This window comes from Propithecus coquereli, unplaced genomic scaffold (genome assembly GCF_000956105.1).
Source record: "Propithecus coquereli isolate 6110/MARCELLA unplaced genomic scaffold, Pcoq_1.0 Scaffold574, whole genome shotgun sequence".
Classification (NCBI taxonomy): Eukaryota; Metazoa; Chordata; class Mammalia; order Primates; family Indriidae; genus Propithecus; species Propithecus coquereli.
The window spans coordinates 1,403,246-1,420,680 of record NW_012151663.1 but is presented as its reverse complement, the minus strand read 5'-3'; the positions used below and the strand labels follow the sequence as shown (position 1 = coordinate 1,420,680).

At 41.9% G+C, this 17,435-nt stretch overlaps 1 protein-coding gene across 1 annotated transcript in view; it reads right to left on the bottom strand.

The window, feature by feature from the left end:
* Window positions 1-17,435, bottom strand: part of DNAH8 (dynein, axonemal, heavy chain 8) — a 375,229-nt gene that overhangs the window by 41,279 nt on the left and 316,515 nt on the right. The window contains 4 exon segments of the mRNA XM_012658131.1: window positions 1,146-1,262; window positions 8,913-9,068; window positions 9,890-10,042; window positions 12,031-12,104. Of these exon segments, the coding sequence (XP_012513585.1) occupies window positions 1,146-1,262; window positions 8,913-9,068; window positions 9,890-10,042; window positions 12,031-12,104 (500 nt within the window).

Below are 17,435 nucleotides of genomic sequence, written 5' to 3'. Positions count from 1 at the left end.
GCGCCCAGCCCATACAATATAATTTTTCATTGAACTGCCATGCTCTTAATTTTTTTTTAAGAGATAGGGTCTAACTCTGTTGCCCAGGCTGGAGGGCAGTGGCATAATCATAGCTCACTGCAGCCTCGAACTTCTGGGCTCGAGATAGCTCAAGTAGCTGGGATTACAGGCATTAGCCACCGTGCCCAGCCCTACTCTTAATTTCATATCCTTCTGTCATTTCAAGGGAAACTGACGGTTTGGTTCTAGAGTAAACATTCATCACAGCTCACCATCACCACACTAATACTGCAGCATCTATCGTGATCTCGCAGGCCTAGTGTGGAGAAGAAGAGAGGAATAGACAGTAGAAAGTGGTAATTACTGAGCCCTTATTATGCACCATGTACTGTACTTTCACAAATACTAACTCATTCATCCCTCCCAGAAACCCTGGCCATTTTCTAGATGAGGAAACAGGCTCCGAGGCTCATTAACTTGCTCGAGATGATAGAAAAACCAAATTTCTAACCCTTTATGCATATATGGGTTTGTGTTCTTAGTTCTGCGAACCTGAGAAAGTCTCTTAGTCTCTTGCCTGCGACCTCATCAGTAAAACGGGACAACAGTGATGCTTCTTTACCCACCTCGCAGAGTTTCATGGAGCTGGGAAGGTAGAAAGGAGACTTTGCACACACGAGCACTTTGAAAGCCGCAACGCGCCGTAGGGTGATTAGCAACAATTGCCATTTATACGCATACGTTTAACGGTTACTTACGAAGTGGCTCATGGTGGAAAAGAACTTTCATGTGGGCTGGCAGAGACCACTTGCACTCGGAGGAGGCGTGAGCGAGGTCAGCGAGGAAGAGCCCACCCAAGGCGCACCTGCTGTGGAAGTGCATGGTGGCCCCTGCGTGCGAATGAGGAAGGCTGTGCTATTTTGCAGCGCGCCGAGTTTCATCCCTGAGCTCAGCTGCAGATGTCAGCTTCTGTTGTGTGTGAGTGTTGGTGGGGGCAGGAGGCCAGGCAAGTGGACACCTGATCAAAATGAAGGGGGTTGGCGGGCCCTCAGCGAGTTCACTCGGTATCATCGACTGAAAATGACCAGCGGAGCTCTGATTTGAGGACAGCAATAAAAATGGAAAAAAGAAACAACGTCACTCACTTTTTTGATATCGCATTCATCGAGGTGATTCTGAATAAACTGAACACTGGCGGAAAAGTCGGCAGAATTGAATTCATAGGGAATATTCCATCCTAAGGGACCAAATTTTCGTCGCTCCTTAAAAACACCAAAGAAAAGTATTGAGTGGGTTTTTAAAATTATCTGTAGCTGATTCTGTTTTTATTTTGAACAAAATATGGTAAAATTAAGGCCGTGTTATCAAAAGAAGATAACACTGTCTTAAAAGAACAGCATATACAATTTAGGATATACAGTCATGTGTTGCTTAATGATGGGGTTACATTTTGAAAACCTGTGTGGCCATCATAGAGTGTATTTACACAAACCCAGATGGTATAGCCTACTACACACCTGGGCTCTATGGCATGGTCTATTGCTCCTAGCTACAAACCTGCACAGCATGTTACTTTGCTGAACACTGCGGGAAATTATAACACAATGGTGTCTGTGTATCTAAACATTGAAAAGCGCAGTAAAACTATGGGGTGGGACGATCCCATATATGTAGTTGTTGACAGAAACACTATTCTGTGGCACAGAACTGTATTAACCATTAGAAATTTTATTTCATGGTTCAATGGATTACAGAAACAAATCTCCAAATATTTCCCAAGCGTGAGTTCTTGGGTTTAAAAAAGTCTAGGTGCCCACTGACAACTCAAAAAATACAGTAGGAGCTCGATAAATATCTGCCGAATGAATTGTTAATCTAAACTGGACTCTTAAAAGTTTGAAATGTCAGTGTCAGGGTTTGGATTTTTCGAGTTGGGTAACTTAACCACACAAGAGCATTCAGACTCCCTGCTAGCTTTACTTTGAAATCGTGCTGTTTCAGATTTTGAAAATTAAGAATTTCTATCGTACACATGACACATCTGTCTTAAACTGTCACACAAGCCTCATTTGGTTCTCCCTACTTAACTGAATAGGGCCTAAAAGACTCCCAGGAAATAGTGGCTAAGTGTTCATTACCCGTAAATAATCAAACTGCACTCAGAGCAAATGATTCGATTGCTTTGATATTCTGGAGACCACGGTGAAGGGATGTAAGCGTTAGAACTGCCATCTCCAGGTGCTGATTACCCAGAAAACCATACAGATCCGTCCACGTGTTTTCATGCCATCGTTTTCCTGTGCTGCCTGGCACGTAATCAGCCTCTAAGGCAGGAAGGCCCAGTGGTTCATTTGGATCAGCGCCCAGGCCCCTAGGGCCTAAGGTGAGGACCATATAGACAGTAGGATCCCTAGACATGTACAAGAATGTTTAATTCTACTTCTCTAACTCTAAACATATACTAACTTTTCTTTCCCTCCCCAATCCAACACACACACACACACACAAACACACACACACACATATGCACACGTGTTTTTACAAGCCATTCCAGTCCTTCTTACTACAGCTGTTCCATGCTTCAGATCTGGAATAATCCCACCATGTAAAGGAATCTAAATAAATTTTTGCTTGGACAAGTTCATGGACAAATCAGAGAAGAAATTCAGAAAGTGCAAAGTTTTTAATTACTGATTTTCAGGGCATGCTTTTTAAAGTATTGAGTAAACCATAAACATTAATTTGGGTCCAAATGTTCTGACCCTGGGAGATCAGACTAAGGGCAAAAAAGGGAAAAGAACTCTTAAAAATGTAAAATATTACCATTACTTCTAGACCTGCACTTCTTTCGGTTAGGTCATTAAGTGTTAGAGGTTTTTACTACACGACTCACGTCGCATCCCTTAGCTAATTTGATGAAAGGCGGACAACCAGCCCAAGAAGAACTGACCAGATTCCTTCTCCCAGGAATTTGGACCTAGGGTTCAGGATCACTATCTGGAGTTTATACTAGGAAAACCTGTGAACTCAAGAGCCGTGAAGTGCCGCCTTCCACCTTGTACAAGAGGAGGTGAGGAGGAACAGAGGCACGGTCTTGACGGAAGAAGAGACTGTGGTCCCAGGCGCAAGAACGGTTCTTTTTTTTATTATTATTTCAGCATATTACGGGGGTACAAATGTTTAGGTTACGTATATTGCCCTTGCTCCACCCGAGTCAGAGCTTCAATCGTGTCCATCCCCCAGACAGTGCGCACCGTACCCATTAGGTGTGTATATACCCATCCCCTCCTCCCCCTCCCACCTGCCGATGTCCAATAAATGTTATTCCTATATGTGCACTTAGGTGATGATCAGTGAAACCAATTTGATGGTGAGTACATGTGGGGCTTGTGTTTCCATTCTTGGGATACTTCACTTAGTAGAGTGGGTTCCAGCTCTATCCAGGAGAATACAAGAGGTGCTAGATCACCGTTGTTTCTTACAGCTGAAGAGTACTCCTTAAAGCCCTTTTCTTCTCTCCATGGCTTTGTGCCTCCTGGGCCCAGCACTCGCATTGCCTTGGTTTGTTTTTTTAGTGGTTTCATGTTGAAATATTTGGTCCTGTAACTAGATTTTGAGCCTCGACAGTGAAAAACATGTCTCCTATTTTTGTCTCTCCTTTTGCACCCGCACATTTGGGGAAAGCCTCACTGTTGCCTGATAAACATTTGGCCGATTATCATCAGAATGAAAGGAACTGCCCTCTAGCCCTCTGGGCAGTCAGTTCCCAGGCTGATGCAGTGTTTTGAATTTCTGGAGTGGAGCTCAGAAACATCAAGGTGAGCCTTTTCCAGGCTATTCCAAGAGCAAAGGAGGATTAAGAGAATCTATGGGATATTAACAGGAAAATGTGTACAGCTAACACTTTAGTCCCTGGAATGTCTTCCATCTCGAGGACTTCGAAGAGAAGAATGCTAACACTTATTTTAGTGTAATATGAATGTTTTCCCATTTTTGGAAAAGAGAATCAAAATCTACACTATTGGTTTTACCTATGTGTTTGACTTAGTTTTTAAAATTTAATGTTCAATTAGACAGGATTGTATGAAAAATAATTCTTTTCAATTACTGAAGCTGCTTAAATTGGCTCTATGGAAACACTCCCATTTATATGCACTGAGCAATTGCAATTTAGTTGCTTTTTAAAATGTGAGCTCTGAAAATTGAGCGAATGCTGAGATTTGCTTCACATTTTTCTTACTACCAATTTTCATTTAGAGCATTTACTTTTTAAGTTGGTTCACTAAAGTCATAATAAACTGATTAGTTCATCTTGGGAAAAAAAGACAAAATCTTGGTGGGTGTCTTTTGGGTGTCTTGGTGGGTGTCTTCACAAATGAAGTCATCTCACCTTCCTGCCATTTTTTTTTTTTATTACCTTTGAATACTATCGAGATAGACTCGAACCACTGGAACCTAAGAACTCATTTGGAAGCTCAAAAGCAAGGAGTTTTGCTATACTTATTTGGAGCACTGAATTGCTTCAGTCCAATTAGTATTTCTGAAACCCTGGGATGAGTCCTATGTAGTACAATAGGAAAATATTTAAATAGATGTATTTTCACAGGGTTTAATCTAGTTGAGAAAATCAGACTTAGAAACAAGAAAAGGACAATGTGATAGTGAATGCAGTTTAACTGTCGAAATTTAGCAGGCGGCAAAAGCCTGAAGATGTTAATTGAACATCTGATCGAGAGGCTTCTGGGAAGAATGAAACCGAAGACAGTCTTCGAAAAGAGGAGAGAGGAGACTTGCAGGCTTAGCAAAGGCCACGAGCAAGACAGGAACACAAAGCTCGTGATCTGTGAAGAAGGACACTGCAGGTAGAAGCTTCTACCCCAGTAGCAGCCAGCTCTGGTGAGTAGCAGCACGAGCCTCAGGCATGGAACATAGGCAGATTTGAATGTTGAAACGTCATTCAACAGAAGGGAGTTATTACACTTTGTTAAGTTGGAGAGTGATGATTTTAGGAAGACCAGTCTACTCCCTACTTAATTTGACCAATATAGTTCCTTCTTTTTATTTCAAAGAATATATAAAACACAGAACTACTAGCGAAATACGGAAAACTTGGAAATATGAAAAACTCCGTACAACACTGATGAAAAGTTGCCCAAGGAGTCATCATTTTAATGATGTCAAAGCTATTTCCAATTTTATGTTAGATAAACTACCTCAGCAGCTCCCAATGCCAAATCTCTTCACTTGCATCTTCAAAACAAAACAACTGGAGTTAACTAACTCCAATAACCGCAGCTAATATAGAATGAAAAACACAATCCATACTAGACCATATAATGGGAACTTTAACAGGTAAAAATAAGTAACAGAAATAGTCAGAAGTGCTAGGAAACACTACAGGGTGGAGACTGAAAAGATAAACCTGTGTCACATTATCATAATCATGTGAAGACATTTAAACCACGAATTTTATAATCATGCCTCTCCAAAGCAAGAACTTTGCCTACACTATTAAATTTGAAAGGAGTGTTTGTTGAGGCTCAAACTTGAGAAAGAAAACAAAATGCAGGGGAAGTAAACACTTTTCTTAATGAAGAACTATTAATTGTGGAATTCCCTGGGCCCTGTGGATATGGCCATTTTTACTTAATATTTAAATTATTTTTAAGGGACATAATAAAATTTCTAAGTTTGCAACTCCATCGCGGGCCCTTAGAGATCCGAATCAATTAACCTTAGCAAACAAACAAACAAACAAAACAAAACCTCAGAGTTCCGTAAAAGCTGTAAGCTTTTAGAAAAGTCAGAAACGTGAGGCTCAATGTGGGCAAACTAAGGTGGTGGGGAGAAAAATTCCAAACCATGAAACGGATGTAAAAATGGCTGAAGACTCCTCAAGGGCTATGGTGTTTGGCCATCATTCTCAATCCTCATTGCATGTTAGAATCACGTGGAAGTTTCTAAGAAGATACCGCCTCCCTCTGCTCCTCCCAGGGGTTCCGATTTAGGTGTTCTGGGGTCCAAGCACTGGCTGAGAGTCATTGATTAAGACATTTACTCATCCAATGCACCCCTCAAAGAGTGGTACATTGACCATCAATAGGAAAGAACCCATACAACGTTATTCTGACCTTCTGTAGGAGGTGTTGGGAGGAGACTAAAAAATGCAATGAGTTTCAAAAGACCAAGGCTTTGGAGGAAAATGTGCTTACATTTAAAATCCCAAAGGGTGAATGTGGGCTTGCTCTGAAACCCAGAACGACGTTGCAGTGGAATTCCCAGGAAACCGTGGAGAGATTATTGAGGCCAGAGAGAAGATTCAGAGGTCATCTTCAAGAGGATGTTGAAATGTTCTCAGGGAGTGGTGGCCAAACAGAGCCCAGGCACTTGCCAGAGTGCTGGGAATAAGAAAAACTGTCCCTGATCAGCCAAATCTACTTCCTCTTCCTCTAGGAAAGGAGGGGTGCTCATTTTGTTCCCTGCCACAGGAGTAGGGTCCCCATTACACATCACGCCCTTGAACTGGGGTGAGGTGATGGTGTAGTGCCGAGCGGGGATTCAGTGGGACGAATTACATTTTCAGTGGGGACCAGGCAGGGGGTTGGCTATTTTACCACTGGGCTCTCCTCCACTGTAACGTGGGGTGGACTCCAGCGTGCACACCCCTCCCCAGCTCCGAAAGTTCAGATTATGTGACATGAACTAATGACTAATTCTTTTTTCAGTCTCTGCAGTGACAAAAGTATATACATCATGCTTGCATAAAGCAGGGATACCCGTGTTAATTTGGAGAACTCAATTAACAAATCAGATTTTTATCTCCTACGTTTGATGCTGCAGAGATAAAAGAAACGTAAGTCATTATCCAACGCACAACCTTCCTTCCTACAGTAGTCGCGCCTCAAACTTCCACGTGCACATAAAGCCCTCTGGCATCTTATTACAACGCGGATTCTGACTCAGCAGGCTGGGGTGGGACCTGGGATGCATCTCTAACAAACTCCCGAGTGACGTCGATGCTGCTGGCCCAGGATGGCAGTCCCTAGAGAATTCTGGACTTTTCTATCAAGCTGGCTCTATCCCAACCAAGTTAAAAAAAATATTTAGGCAATGTCACAGTAAACAATATTTCTCAAACATGATTCTGAAATTTCTGTATGATTTCTGAAATATCGCTGTAAACGTTTCTGACATCGATGAGAAAAGAATAGAGGGAAATATGTTTGAATTACCTATACTTGCTGTGTTGTCACAGGACAGGATGACAGAGTTTTAGAAATGGAAGAATCATGAAAGATCCCCCACTTCAGCGCTGATCGCACGGAGGCCCTGAGAGAGACATAACTCGGTCAGCCGCACCCGGATAACTGGGTGAAGTCCAGGCCTCCCGACTCTCGGTGGAGTGCCACTTCCAGCACACTGCTATTTGATTTTAAGAGATATTCAACATTTTGGTCGTTTTTCTTTTTAAGGACACACCACTATTAGCTTCAAGGCCCTAGCAGAGGGAATATTTTTCCTTGTTTTAACCTAAACACATGCGTATTAAGTGCAAGCACACTTTTGCCCCATAACTGGACCACGGTCCTGTTGCTTTTCTTTTGTTTGGCGCTTAGATAATGGCCACTAGAAACACAGGTTGCTGCATTAACCATATGGAAAATACCCCCAATTATCTCTCCATGATAAGCACAGTGGAAGAGTTGAATCATCGCTACTGGGAACAGAATCATAAAAAACATTATTTGTGAATTGGGAATTAAATAACGGAGTTAAAGCAATATTTGTATTAGCGTGTGGTAAGGTCTAGCAAAGCGAACATTTCCTAGATAAGAATGTATGAAACAGGCTTCAGTGACTTGAAAGCTGTAATTTACAATCCAAAGGCCACAGTGGAACTTAGTAAAAATAACCACCAACAAAGCACTTAATCTGAGTTTTAACTCTCTCAGCGTTGGGAGACAGAAAAATCCCGCAGCCCTCTCCGTTGGGCAGGGATGACGAGCCGGGGGGGACACCCCGTGTCTTCCGGGGCAAGCGTTCAAGACCCCTCTGCCCTCGCGCAGGGCGGAGAGCGGCGAGGTGAAGCCCTGCACGCCACTGTGCAGCTGGAAGCACCATCCCGGGACGTGCCAGTTGACGCGTTTGTCCCTCACCCCAGCCTCAGGGAGGGAAGGAATGAAGGAAGGGGTTAAAGGAGCCCCTTCAATTCTCTGTGAAATCAAGAATGCACTGAAATCATACAGCTTTCAAATGCAGAACAAAACAATAACAAAAAAATTAAAAGTCCTGGAGACAAGTTGCTTGGTAACCACAAAAGTATTAAACTGCTGCTAAGTACTCAGACCGTAAAGCACTGCTCTCCTCCTCCTCCAGCGCCACCACCGCTTTTACTAATGGGTTATAAACGGGGGCAAAACGCAGTAAACCGGAGCCCGGCAGTCCCCGAGCTACCACACGCGAGGTGCGCTTAACCTTTCTGAGGCTCGATTTCCTCCTCTCTGAGATGGTGATGATCCTACCCCGAAACGTGGTTGTCAGCATTACATGAGATGGTGCCCATGGAATTCCGGGCCAGCACAGGCACTTTCAAAACCAAGCTCCTATCCGGGTAATCCGTGTGCCCATCCTGCAAACACCTGCCGAGCTCTGGCTACGTCCCGGACGCTGCAGTGGCAGCGGGAGATCCAGCCGCTGCAGACAGGCAGTCCTGGCCCTGCAGAATGCCGCGTCCCCGTGGCCAGGGCGGGGGCAGGGGTGGGGGCGTGCAGGAAATGCACGAACGATTGCACGCTCTACCCGGGGTGTGGGGGGGGGGGCCGTGCTGGGAGGGAAGATGAACCAGAGCCGCCCCGGAAGGCCACATGGCAGCACCGGCCATCCCCTAGACGTGAGACCGCGTTCCAAGTTACCTGCACAATGGAGTGTAAAAACGCTACTGTGTAAAGCATTGGCTTCCACATGGGCAAATTACTGACGTCCAGAAGGTCTTGATTAATTCCAGCAAATGTTCTTTTCAAACCCGCGCGTACACCTTGGGGTGGCTCATTAGTGAATTTGAGGGAAGTCTGTCATAAAAAGCAAACAGTTGTTTTGTTTCTACAAATTACTATAAAGAATAAAATAGAACTTGCGATGCATTATAATAAGGTAGAATATCCCTTATCTGAAAGGCTTGATGACTGGAAGTATTTTGCATTTCAGATTTTGGAATATTAACATCGTACTTACTGGCCGAGCATCCCAAATCCAAAAATCCGAAATTCAGATTTTGATTTTCAGATTTAGGATGCTCAATCTGTACATCAGACAACAATATGCTTATAAATACACAAAATGTGGGCTAAAATTCAGCACTGTATAAACTAATTACATTAATCAGAGCTGAAACCCAGTAAATTAGTACCAAGTCTTAGAACCCTTTTTTTTTTTTTTGAGACAGACTCTCGTTCTGTTGCCTGGGCTAGAGTGCTATGGCGTCAGCCTAGCTCACAGCAACCTCAAACTCCTGGGCTCAAGCGATCCTCCTGCCTCAGCCTCCCCAGTAGCTGGGACTACAAGCGAGCACTACTGTGCCCGGCTAATTTTTTCTATTTTTAGTAGAGATGGGGTCTTGCTCTTGTTCAGGCTGGTCTCAAACTCCCGGGCTCAAGCGATCCTCCCGCCTTGGCCTCCCAGAGTGCTGGGATCATCCAGGCCTTAGAACTCTTTTGTGAAAATATCTATTAATACTATAGTCTAACCCTGATGTTTATAGTCAAGATTTTGCAGTGCAGACTCCACTGGACCAAACAGCCCCGCTTGTGTTTTCATCTCTCAGTAACGGCAGTTATGCCGTCTTTACTCATATAACTCTCAACGAAAAGACACGTATCTCAGAGTAACAAACCTGAAGCAACGTGATTGGAAATCGATCGTGGGGCTCGGTGGTTATCCATACTCGGAAAGAATCATCACTGGCTTCAGTAGTACTTAGTGTCTCTAGTAATTCTTCCATGAATTCCAGGCCGAGGTGACAATTTTGCAGTAATACCCAGCCACCCTGTATCCAAAAATGAGTCGTATTTATTTCCCGTAACTTTTTGCTACGATTTCAATAAAACAAAATGGACGAATTTTTAAAAAACGCTTTGTTTAGAACATGTGAATACTCTGTTTTGAGCACTTTTTAAAAAATTACATGTCAATACAATTATTTCTTCTGCTACTGGTAGAAGCTGATTACTTGGAGTCAAGTGGGCTCAAAATGATTGTATTCTGCCACCCCTGGTTCAGAAAGGAACAGAAATTAAACTTCAAGGCAGACTTGTGTACGTAAGTACAGTGTGTGCACCATCTAATGGTGGGAATGGGTATTTTGGAATTGGTGACTTAAGTTGTCCTGCTTAGGGCAAATCAAAACTGACTCACCAAAACCAAGAAGACAGGTTCATGGTCATAGTTACAAAGAAAGACACGTTGTCTCATGAAAGTTGGAGACGATACATTTGGTGGCATTTGCTACCATAATACTAAATCTTACTCTTTAACTTCACTCTTCCCACACATTCCTGAAGCCACATAACTTATTAAGTACTATCTAAATAAATGCTTGATAAAGTACCTTTAACAATGTAAGTCATATAGCCATCCCTGCCCTGTGAGAACATAGTTTCTTAACCAGACAACACTTGAATGTTTCATTTGCTCATAGAGCAATCAGCTATATAAACCACAAAATAGTGAGCTAAATAAATGTATAGTAAGGCATATATATCACACCTTCAACTGCAGGAGAAAATGCAACTTGGACTGGCTTAAATAGCAAGGGTTATGTGTTGGTCTGTATAACTGGGGCATTCAGAGGAAGACGGAATTCAGGATTCGTCTGCATGCTCATAGACCCAGTGACTTTCTGGTTCCCTACTCTGCATTCCGCAATGTCTTCTTGATCCTACATCTGGTGTCCCTCAAGGTGGTGACACGGCTGCACCTGTTCATGTGGTTTTTCCCCCAGTAATGCCATTAGTATCAATCCTTACCCCACCTTGAGCAACAGAACGTGGAAGTTATAAAAACTAGCATTCCAAAGCAAGTTAATGGGAATGCAGTGTTTGAATTTAAAAATGTCTCACTCGTTGAAACTAAAGAAATTATTTAAGGCCTAAAGTTAAACTGTCAAATCACTCAATAGAGTGAAACATTTGATCTGGGTAAAAATAATTACATATAATTGCTTTGATATATAGATAAATTAAATATATTATTGAATTTAATTAAATGATAAAGATTAAGGCTTAGGGCATTTGAAAATTAATGACTAGCTTAAAAATTTGATGACCCAAGCAGAGTTTCAGCCCATTAACCCTCTCTGGTCATTAATTCCCAGGGAAAAGCTTCACCAAAGTTTGTACAGACATTATAAGATCAAAAGCTTAAAAATAAACTAAGATCTTATTTTTATTTTTATAAATGGTGCCATTTCTTATTACAGCTGAAACGGCTGTCAATAGAGCATTTCTAGAAAATTAATGTCCTGTGTATTTATTAGTTGTGATGGGAAATATTTCTCAACATTCCATTCAGCTTGCAATTTTCAACAAAAAGCATTATCGATATTTAAACATATTTCTTATTTGCCTGAATCTGTTAATGAAAAATGAAAGCCTGCCTTTAACCAAAAATTGAAGTTTAACTGTCTCAATCTGTCACTTCTTAAGTACTATCTATTAATATTGATCATGAAATTCCAAGACTGCTAGAGCTGCATTCTTAGGAACCAGAAGATGTTTCTTCCAAAGTGTAAAACAAACAAAAAACTAGTGAAAATAAAATAGAGCTTATACTGTAAGCTCTATGGAACAGGCCTTTCATGGGAATGTCAGGAGGAAATTAGATGGAGGTTTAAAATTCACAGGTAATCAAAGATTTACTATATATACATAAACAAAAATGTAAAATAAGGATTGAGCATCCCAGGAAGAAATGCTTCACCCATCACTACATCCTAGCAACAGCAACGCAGTGGGAGCCGTTGTCTTTGTCACGCACCTGCTGCATTGACATCTGAATCAGCTTTCGAGCATGTACTTCTTGTCCTTGCCCCATTGAGATAGTTCTACATTCTGTAACACAGAAGGTTCACAATGATAAAACATAAATTTTATAGCAGGATTAAGATGAAAAATTAATTTCTGAATGGCTACCACTTCCTTCCCTCCCTCCATCACTTCTGAGAAGAGATCTTTGCTGTTCAGACAGGCCTGGCCTTTGGTCATGCTCGTCAGAGAAACACATGGAGCAGAGACCTGGGGGCACCACCTGGAAAGGTGGGGGGCAGAGGGAGAGAGAAGGCACAAGCGCTTTTAGAGAGTTTGGGGTGCTTTGGAGATAATGAAGAGCAAGATGTCGGTGGGAGGGTCAGGATTATACAGTACTGTCCTAGGTATTTAGAGGGAAAGAAGATTTGGGAGTTTTGCTGCATGTTTTGGTTAGAATCCTCAGTGTTTTAGCAGATGCCTCAGTAAAGATTTAATTTTCTGTTTCCTTTTCCATATCAGGCTCACAGTGTTTTCTGTCTGTTCGTCTGTTTTGGTTTTGTTTGAGCGTTTGAGTGGTTTTCTGAGATGGAACTCGAGGCAGCCCAGTTCTGTGAGGGCAACTGTCTAAGACCCAGTTTGCAGCTCTCCTCAGATTAAATCGCCACCTTGGAACTAAACGTGGAGACCACTCCAGGACAAAAAGTGTCATAATTCCCAGGAGAATGCACCATCTAGGGCCAGATGTCCCAGGCAGAGAACCGCACTTGTGCCCTGCCGTACGAATTCGCTGAATTGAAGAAGTCTGAGAATCCTGTTTGTGAAACTGCAATTGGAAATTAACTTTGTTAATTCACTTTGTTAATAACTGCAAGGCTTCGTGGCCCCAGATTTTCTTGAGTTTTAGAGGCGTGATCCCTGCATGGGGAAAGGAGGTGGGTGGAGACACTGTAAGCCAGTGTGTGTTTTGGGGGACTGCTGGTGGAGACCACGAGGGCCCGGGGACTTCATGGGGTGGGAAGGGAAGCACGGCAGGAACTGGAGAAGTTGTCAGGACATATCACTTAAATGGCAGCATGCTGTTAATGGCCAGATATTCCGTGAGGGTCTGCAGGGTGCAACATCAGGGGGTATTCATGGACTCAAGGTCACAGTAAGAAACTTTGCAACGGGCTCCTGACTGAGGATGGAAGAGCACTGCTTAGAGAGTCAGGAATTGCAAGAGGCCGAGGGTTACTGAGCAAAGCTGGATTTTCCCTCCTAAGCTCCCGTGAATCTCTCCAGCTCCTAAGGGGAACCAGGCACCCAAGAAGAGTCCTGCCTGACCTATAAAAGAAGAAAGAGGAGGTGGGACTTGAATGGGAGGAGCCTCTGGATCGTACAAAGAGATACTGAGCCGCTCTCACTTTGGAAGAACACACAAACGTTCAATAATGGGGAAAGGTCTGATGGGCTCAAAAAGTATCAACACATGAGTGTGAGCCACGGCCTCCCTCCCTTCTCCTCCCAGCTCTTCTCAAATACACCTTCTAAACGGAAGGACTGGCTTTGGTGCAGGGGGCTGTGCGCCTGAGTTTGTTAGGTTGATCCAGGTAATGGTCAAGAGAAGCTTTAGAGGCATCCCTCCAAACCACATCTGGAATCGGACCGCTTCTCAGCATCTCCAGGTGGGACTTTGATTCCCCTGGCCTAAGTGACCCCACCTCTTGTTTGGCTTCCTGCAATAACCTCCTAACAGGTGACACTCCCACTTCCGCACCTGTCCGCTATTAGCTATTCTCCCTGCAGCAGCCAGAGGGATTCTGTGAACCCCAAATCGAATTACGTATAGCTCTGCTCGGAACCATCTAATCGCTTCCCATCTCGCCCAGAGCGAAATCCAAGATCCAATCCAAAGTTCCCACCTACAGCCTATAAGGCCCTACACAACTGGCCCCACCACACACGCACGCTTCCTCGTCTCGCCTCTCTCCCTCCCCCATACATTCGCTTTTCTCCGGGAGCACCGGCCCCCTCCAGCACACCCCAGTCTCGTCGCTGTTCCCTCCGCCTAGAATGCGTTTCCTTCAGGGCTCCGCGACTAGCTCCCTCCACAGCTCAGGTCTTTCTCACCGTACCAGCAGGAGCTCCCTGACCTTCCTGTCTGAAACAGCACACCTCCCCCAGCACTCTGCCCTTTACCCTGTTTCTGTACTTCTCTTCTGAGCATGTTACGCGCTGCCTTGCTTACTGATTATTGCCTGTTTACCCCCAGACTAGAACGTCAGCTCCGCAAGGGACTTCGAATGTGGTGGCCTACCCAGCTTCTAGACAGTACGTGAAACTCAGTAGATGCTCAAAAAATATTTTCTTAAACACTTTCAATTGAGATACAATTCACATATCATAAAATTTACCCTTTTAAGATGTATAATTCAATGTTTTAAGCTATATTCACAAAGTTGTGTAACCATCACTATTATCTAATTCCAGAACATTTCCATCAACCCACAAACCCAAACCCATTAGTGGTCATTCTCCATCGCCCCCTCCTAGCCCAGCAACCACTGATCTACTTCATGTCTCTATTCTAGACGTTTCCTATAAATGCAGTCATACAACAGGTCGTCTTTTGGGTTTGTCTTCTTTCCATTAGCATAACGCTTTCAAGGTTCACACACTCTGTAGCATTTTCTCTCCATTCCTTTTTATGGCTTAGCAATAGCTCATTGTATGGATACACCACATTTTCTTTATCCATTCACCAGTCAACAGACTTTTGGATGGTTTCCACTTTTTGGCTAATATGAATAATGTTGCTATAAATGTTCATGTACCAGTGTCGGGTTGGACATATATTTTTAATTTTCTTGTGTATATACTTAGTAATATACTTGTGTATATTACTTTTTTGGGTAATATGGCAACTCTATCTCTAACTTTCTGAGAAGCTGCCAGACTGTTTTCCAAAGCAGCGACGTCATTTCACCTTCTTATCAGCAACTTATGGATGTTCTAATTTTTCCATATCCTTACCAACACTTGCTATTGTCCCTCTTTTTGACCACTGTCATCTTAGGAGGAGGAAAGTAGCATCTCATTGTGGTTTTGATTTGAATTTCCCTAATAACTAATGATGTTGAGTATCTTTTCATGTGTTTATTGGCCATTTGTATATCTTCTTTGGACAAACATCTATTCAACTTCTTTGCCCATTTTTAAATTGGGTAATTTGACTCTTTATTGTCAAATTGTAAGGGTTCTTTATATATTCTGGATACCAGATCCTTCTTAGATATATAATCTGCAAATATTTTCTCCCATTTTGTAAGTTGTCCCTTGATGGTGCCCTTGGAAGCACAAATTCTGAATTATGATAAAGTCTAATTTTTTCTTTCGTTACCTATGTTTATCTTTTTTGTTTATCTAAAAACCATTCCCTAATTCCAGGTCACAAAGATTTACGTTTTCTTCTAAGAGTGTTATGGTTTTAGAGTTTACATTTATGTCTCTGATTCATTTTGAATTAATTTTTGTATATGGTGTTATGTAAAGACCAAACTTCATTCATATGCAGTGAATATCAGTTTTTCCAGCACCATTTGTTGAAAAGACTATCCTTTCCCATATTGAATGGTCTTGGAACCCTTGCTAAAAACCAACTGACCATGTATGTGAGGGTTTACTTCTGGACTCTCAATTTTATTGTATTGAGATACAAATCTTTAAGCCAGTACCATACTGTCTTGATTACTGTAGCTTTGCAGTAAGTTTTGAAATTGGGAAGTATGAATCCTACAGCTTTGGTCTTCCTTTTCAAGACTGTTTTGGCTAATCCAAGTCTCATGCATTTCCATACAAATTTTAGGATAAGTTTGTCAATTTCCACAAAAAAAAGGCTGTTGGGATTTTGATAGGGATTGAATTAAATCTGTTAATCAGTTAGAAGAGTATTGCTATCATACCAAAGTAGTCTTATCCATGAATGTGGGATGTTTTCTCATTAATTTAGATCTTTAATTTATTTAGCTATGTTTTTAAATTTTTCAATGTTCAAATCTTACATTTCTTTTGTTAAATTTACTCATAAGTATTTTTATGATACTGTAAATGAATTGTAATTGTGTTTATAATTTCATTTTTGAATTGTTCTTGCTAGTGTATGGACATACAATAGCTATTATAATATTGATCTTGTATCCTGCAATCTTGCTGAACTCATCTGTTAGCTCTAATTGTTTTTTTGGTAGACTTCTCAGGATTTTCTATGTATACAATCATGTCATCTGGGAATAGAGATAGTTTTACTTCTTCCTTTCCAATGTAGATGCCTTCGATTTCTTTGTCTGGCCTAATTGCCCTGTCTAGACCTCCCATACAATGCTGAATAGAAGTGGTGAGAGGAGACATCCTTATCTTGCTCCTGATCTTTGGGGAAAGCATTCAGTCTTTTACCATTAAGCATGATATTAGCTGTGGCTTTTTTGTAGATAATGTTTATCAGGTTGAGGAAATTTCCTTTTATTCCTGGTTTGCTAAGTATATTTTTCATGAAGGGTGTTGGATTTTTGCCAGTGCTTTTTTTGCATCTACAATGGACTGAATGTTTATCTTCCCCTAAAATTCATATGTTGAAACCTGATCCCCAAAGTGATGGTATTAGGAAGTGATTAGGTCATGAGGACATAGCCCTCACGAGTGAGACTGGTGCCCTTATAGAAGAGGCCCGTGAGAGATCCTTGTCCCTTCTGCCATGTGAGGATGCAACATTCAAGGCGCCATCTTGGAAGCAGGGACTGAGCCCTCACCAGATACCAAACCTGCTGGTGCCTTGACCTTTGACTTCTCAGCCTTCACAACAATGATGAACAAACTTCTGTTGTTTATCAGATACCCAGTTTATGGTATTTTGTTATAGCAGCCCAAACAGACTGACAGCATCTATTGAGACGATCATGTGGTTTTTATCTTTTATTCTATTAATATATTACATTACATTGAGTTTCATGTTTAACCAACCTTGCACTCCTGGGATAAATCTACTTGGTCATAATGTATAATCTTTTTTATATGGTGCTGCATTTTGTTTGATAATATTTTGTTGAGGATTTTTGCTTGTCTGTTCATAAAGGATAATGGTCTGTCATTTTTTGTGATGTCTTTGTTTGCATTTGATATCAGGGTAATACTGGTCTTATAGAATGAGTTGGAAAGTGTTCCTTTCTCTTCTACTTTTTAGAAAAGTTTGTGGAAAAACTCATGCTGTTCCTTAAATATCTCACAGAATTCACTAATGGAGCCATCTAGGCCTGAGATTTCTTTTGTGGGAATTTTTTGATTAATAAATCAATCTCTTTACTTATAGGTCTGTTCGTATCTTCTATTTCTTCTTGAATCAGTTTCAATGGTTATCTCTTTATAATAATTTGCCCATTTCAT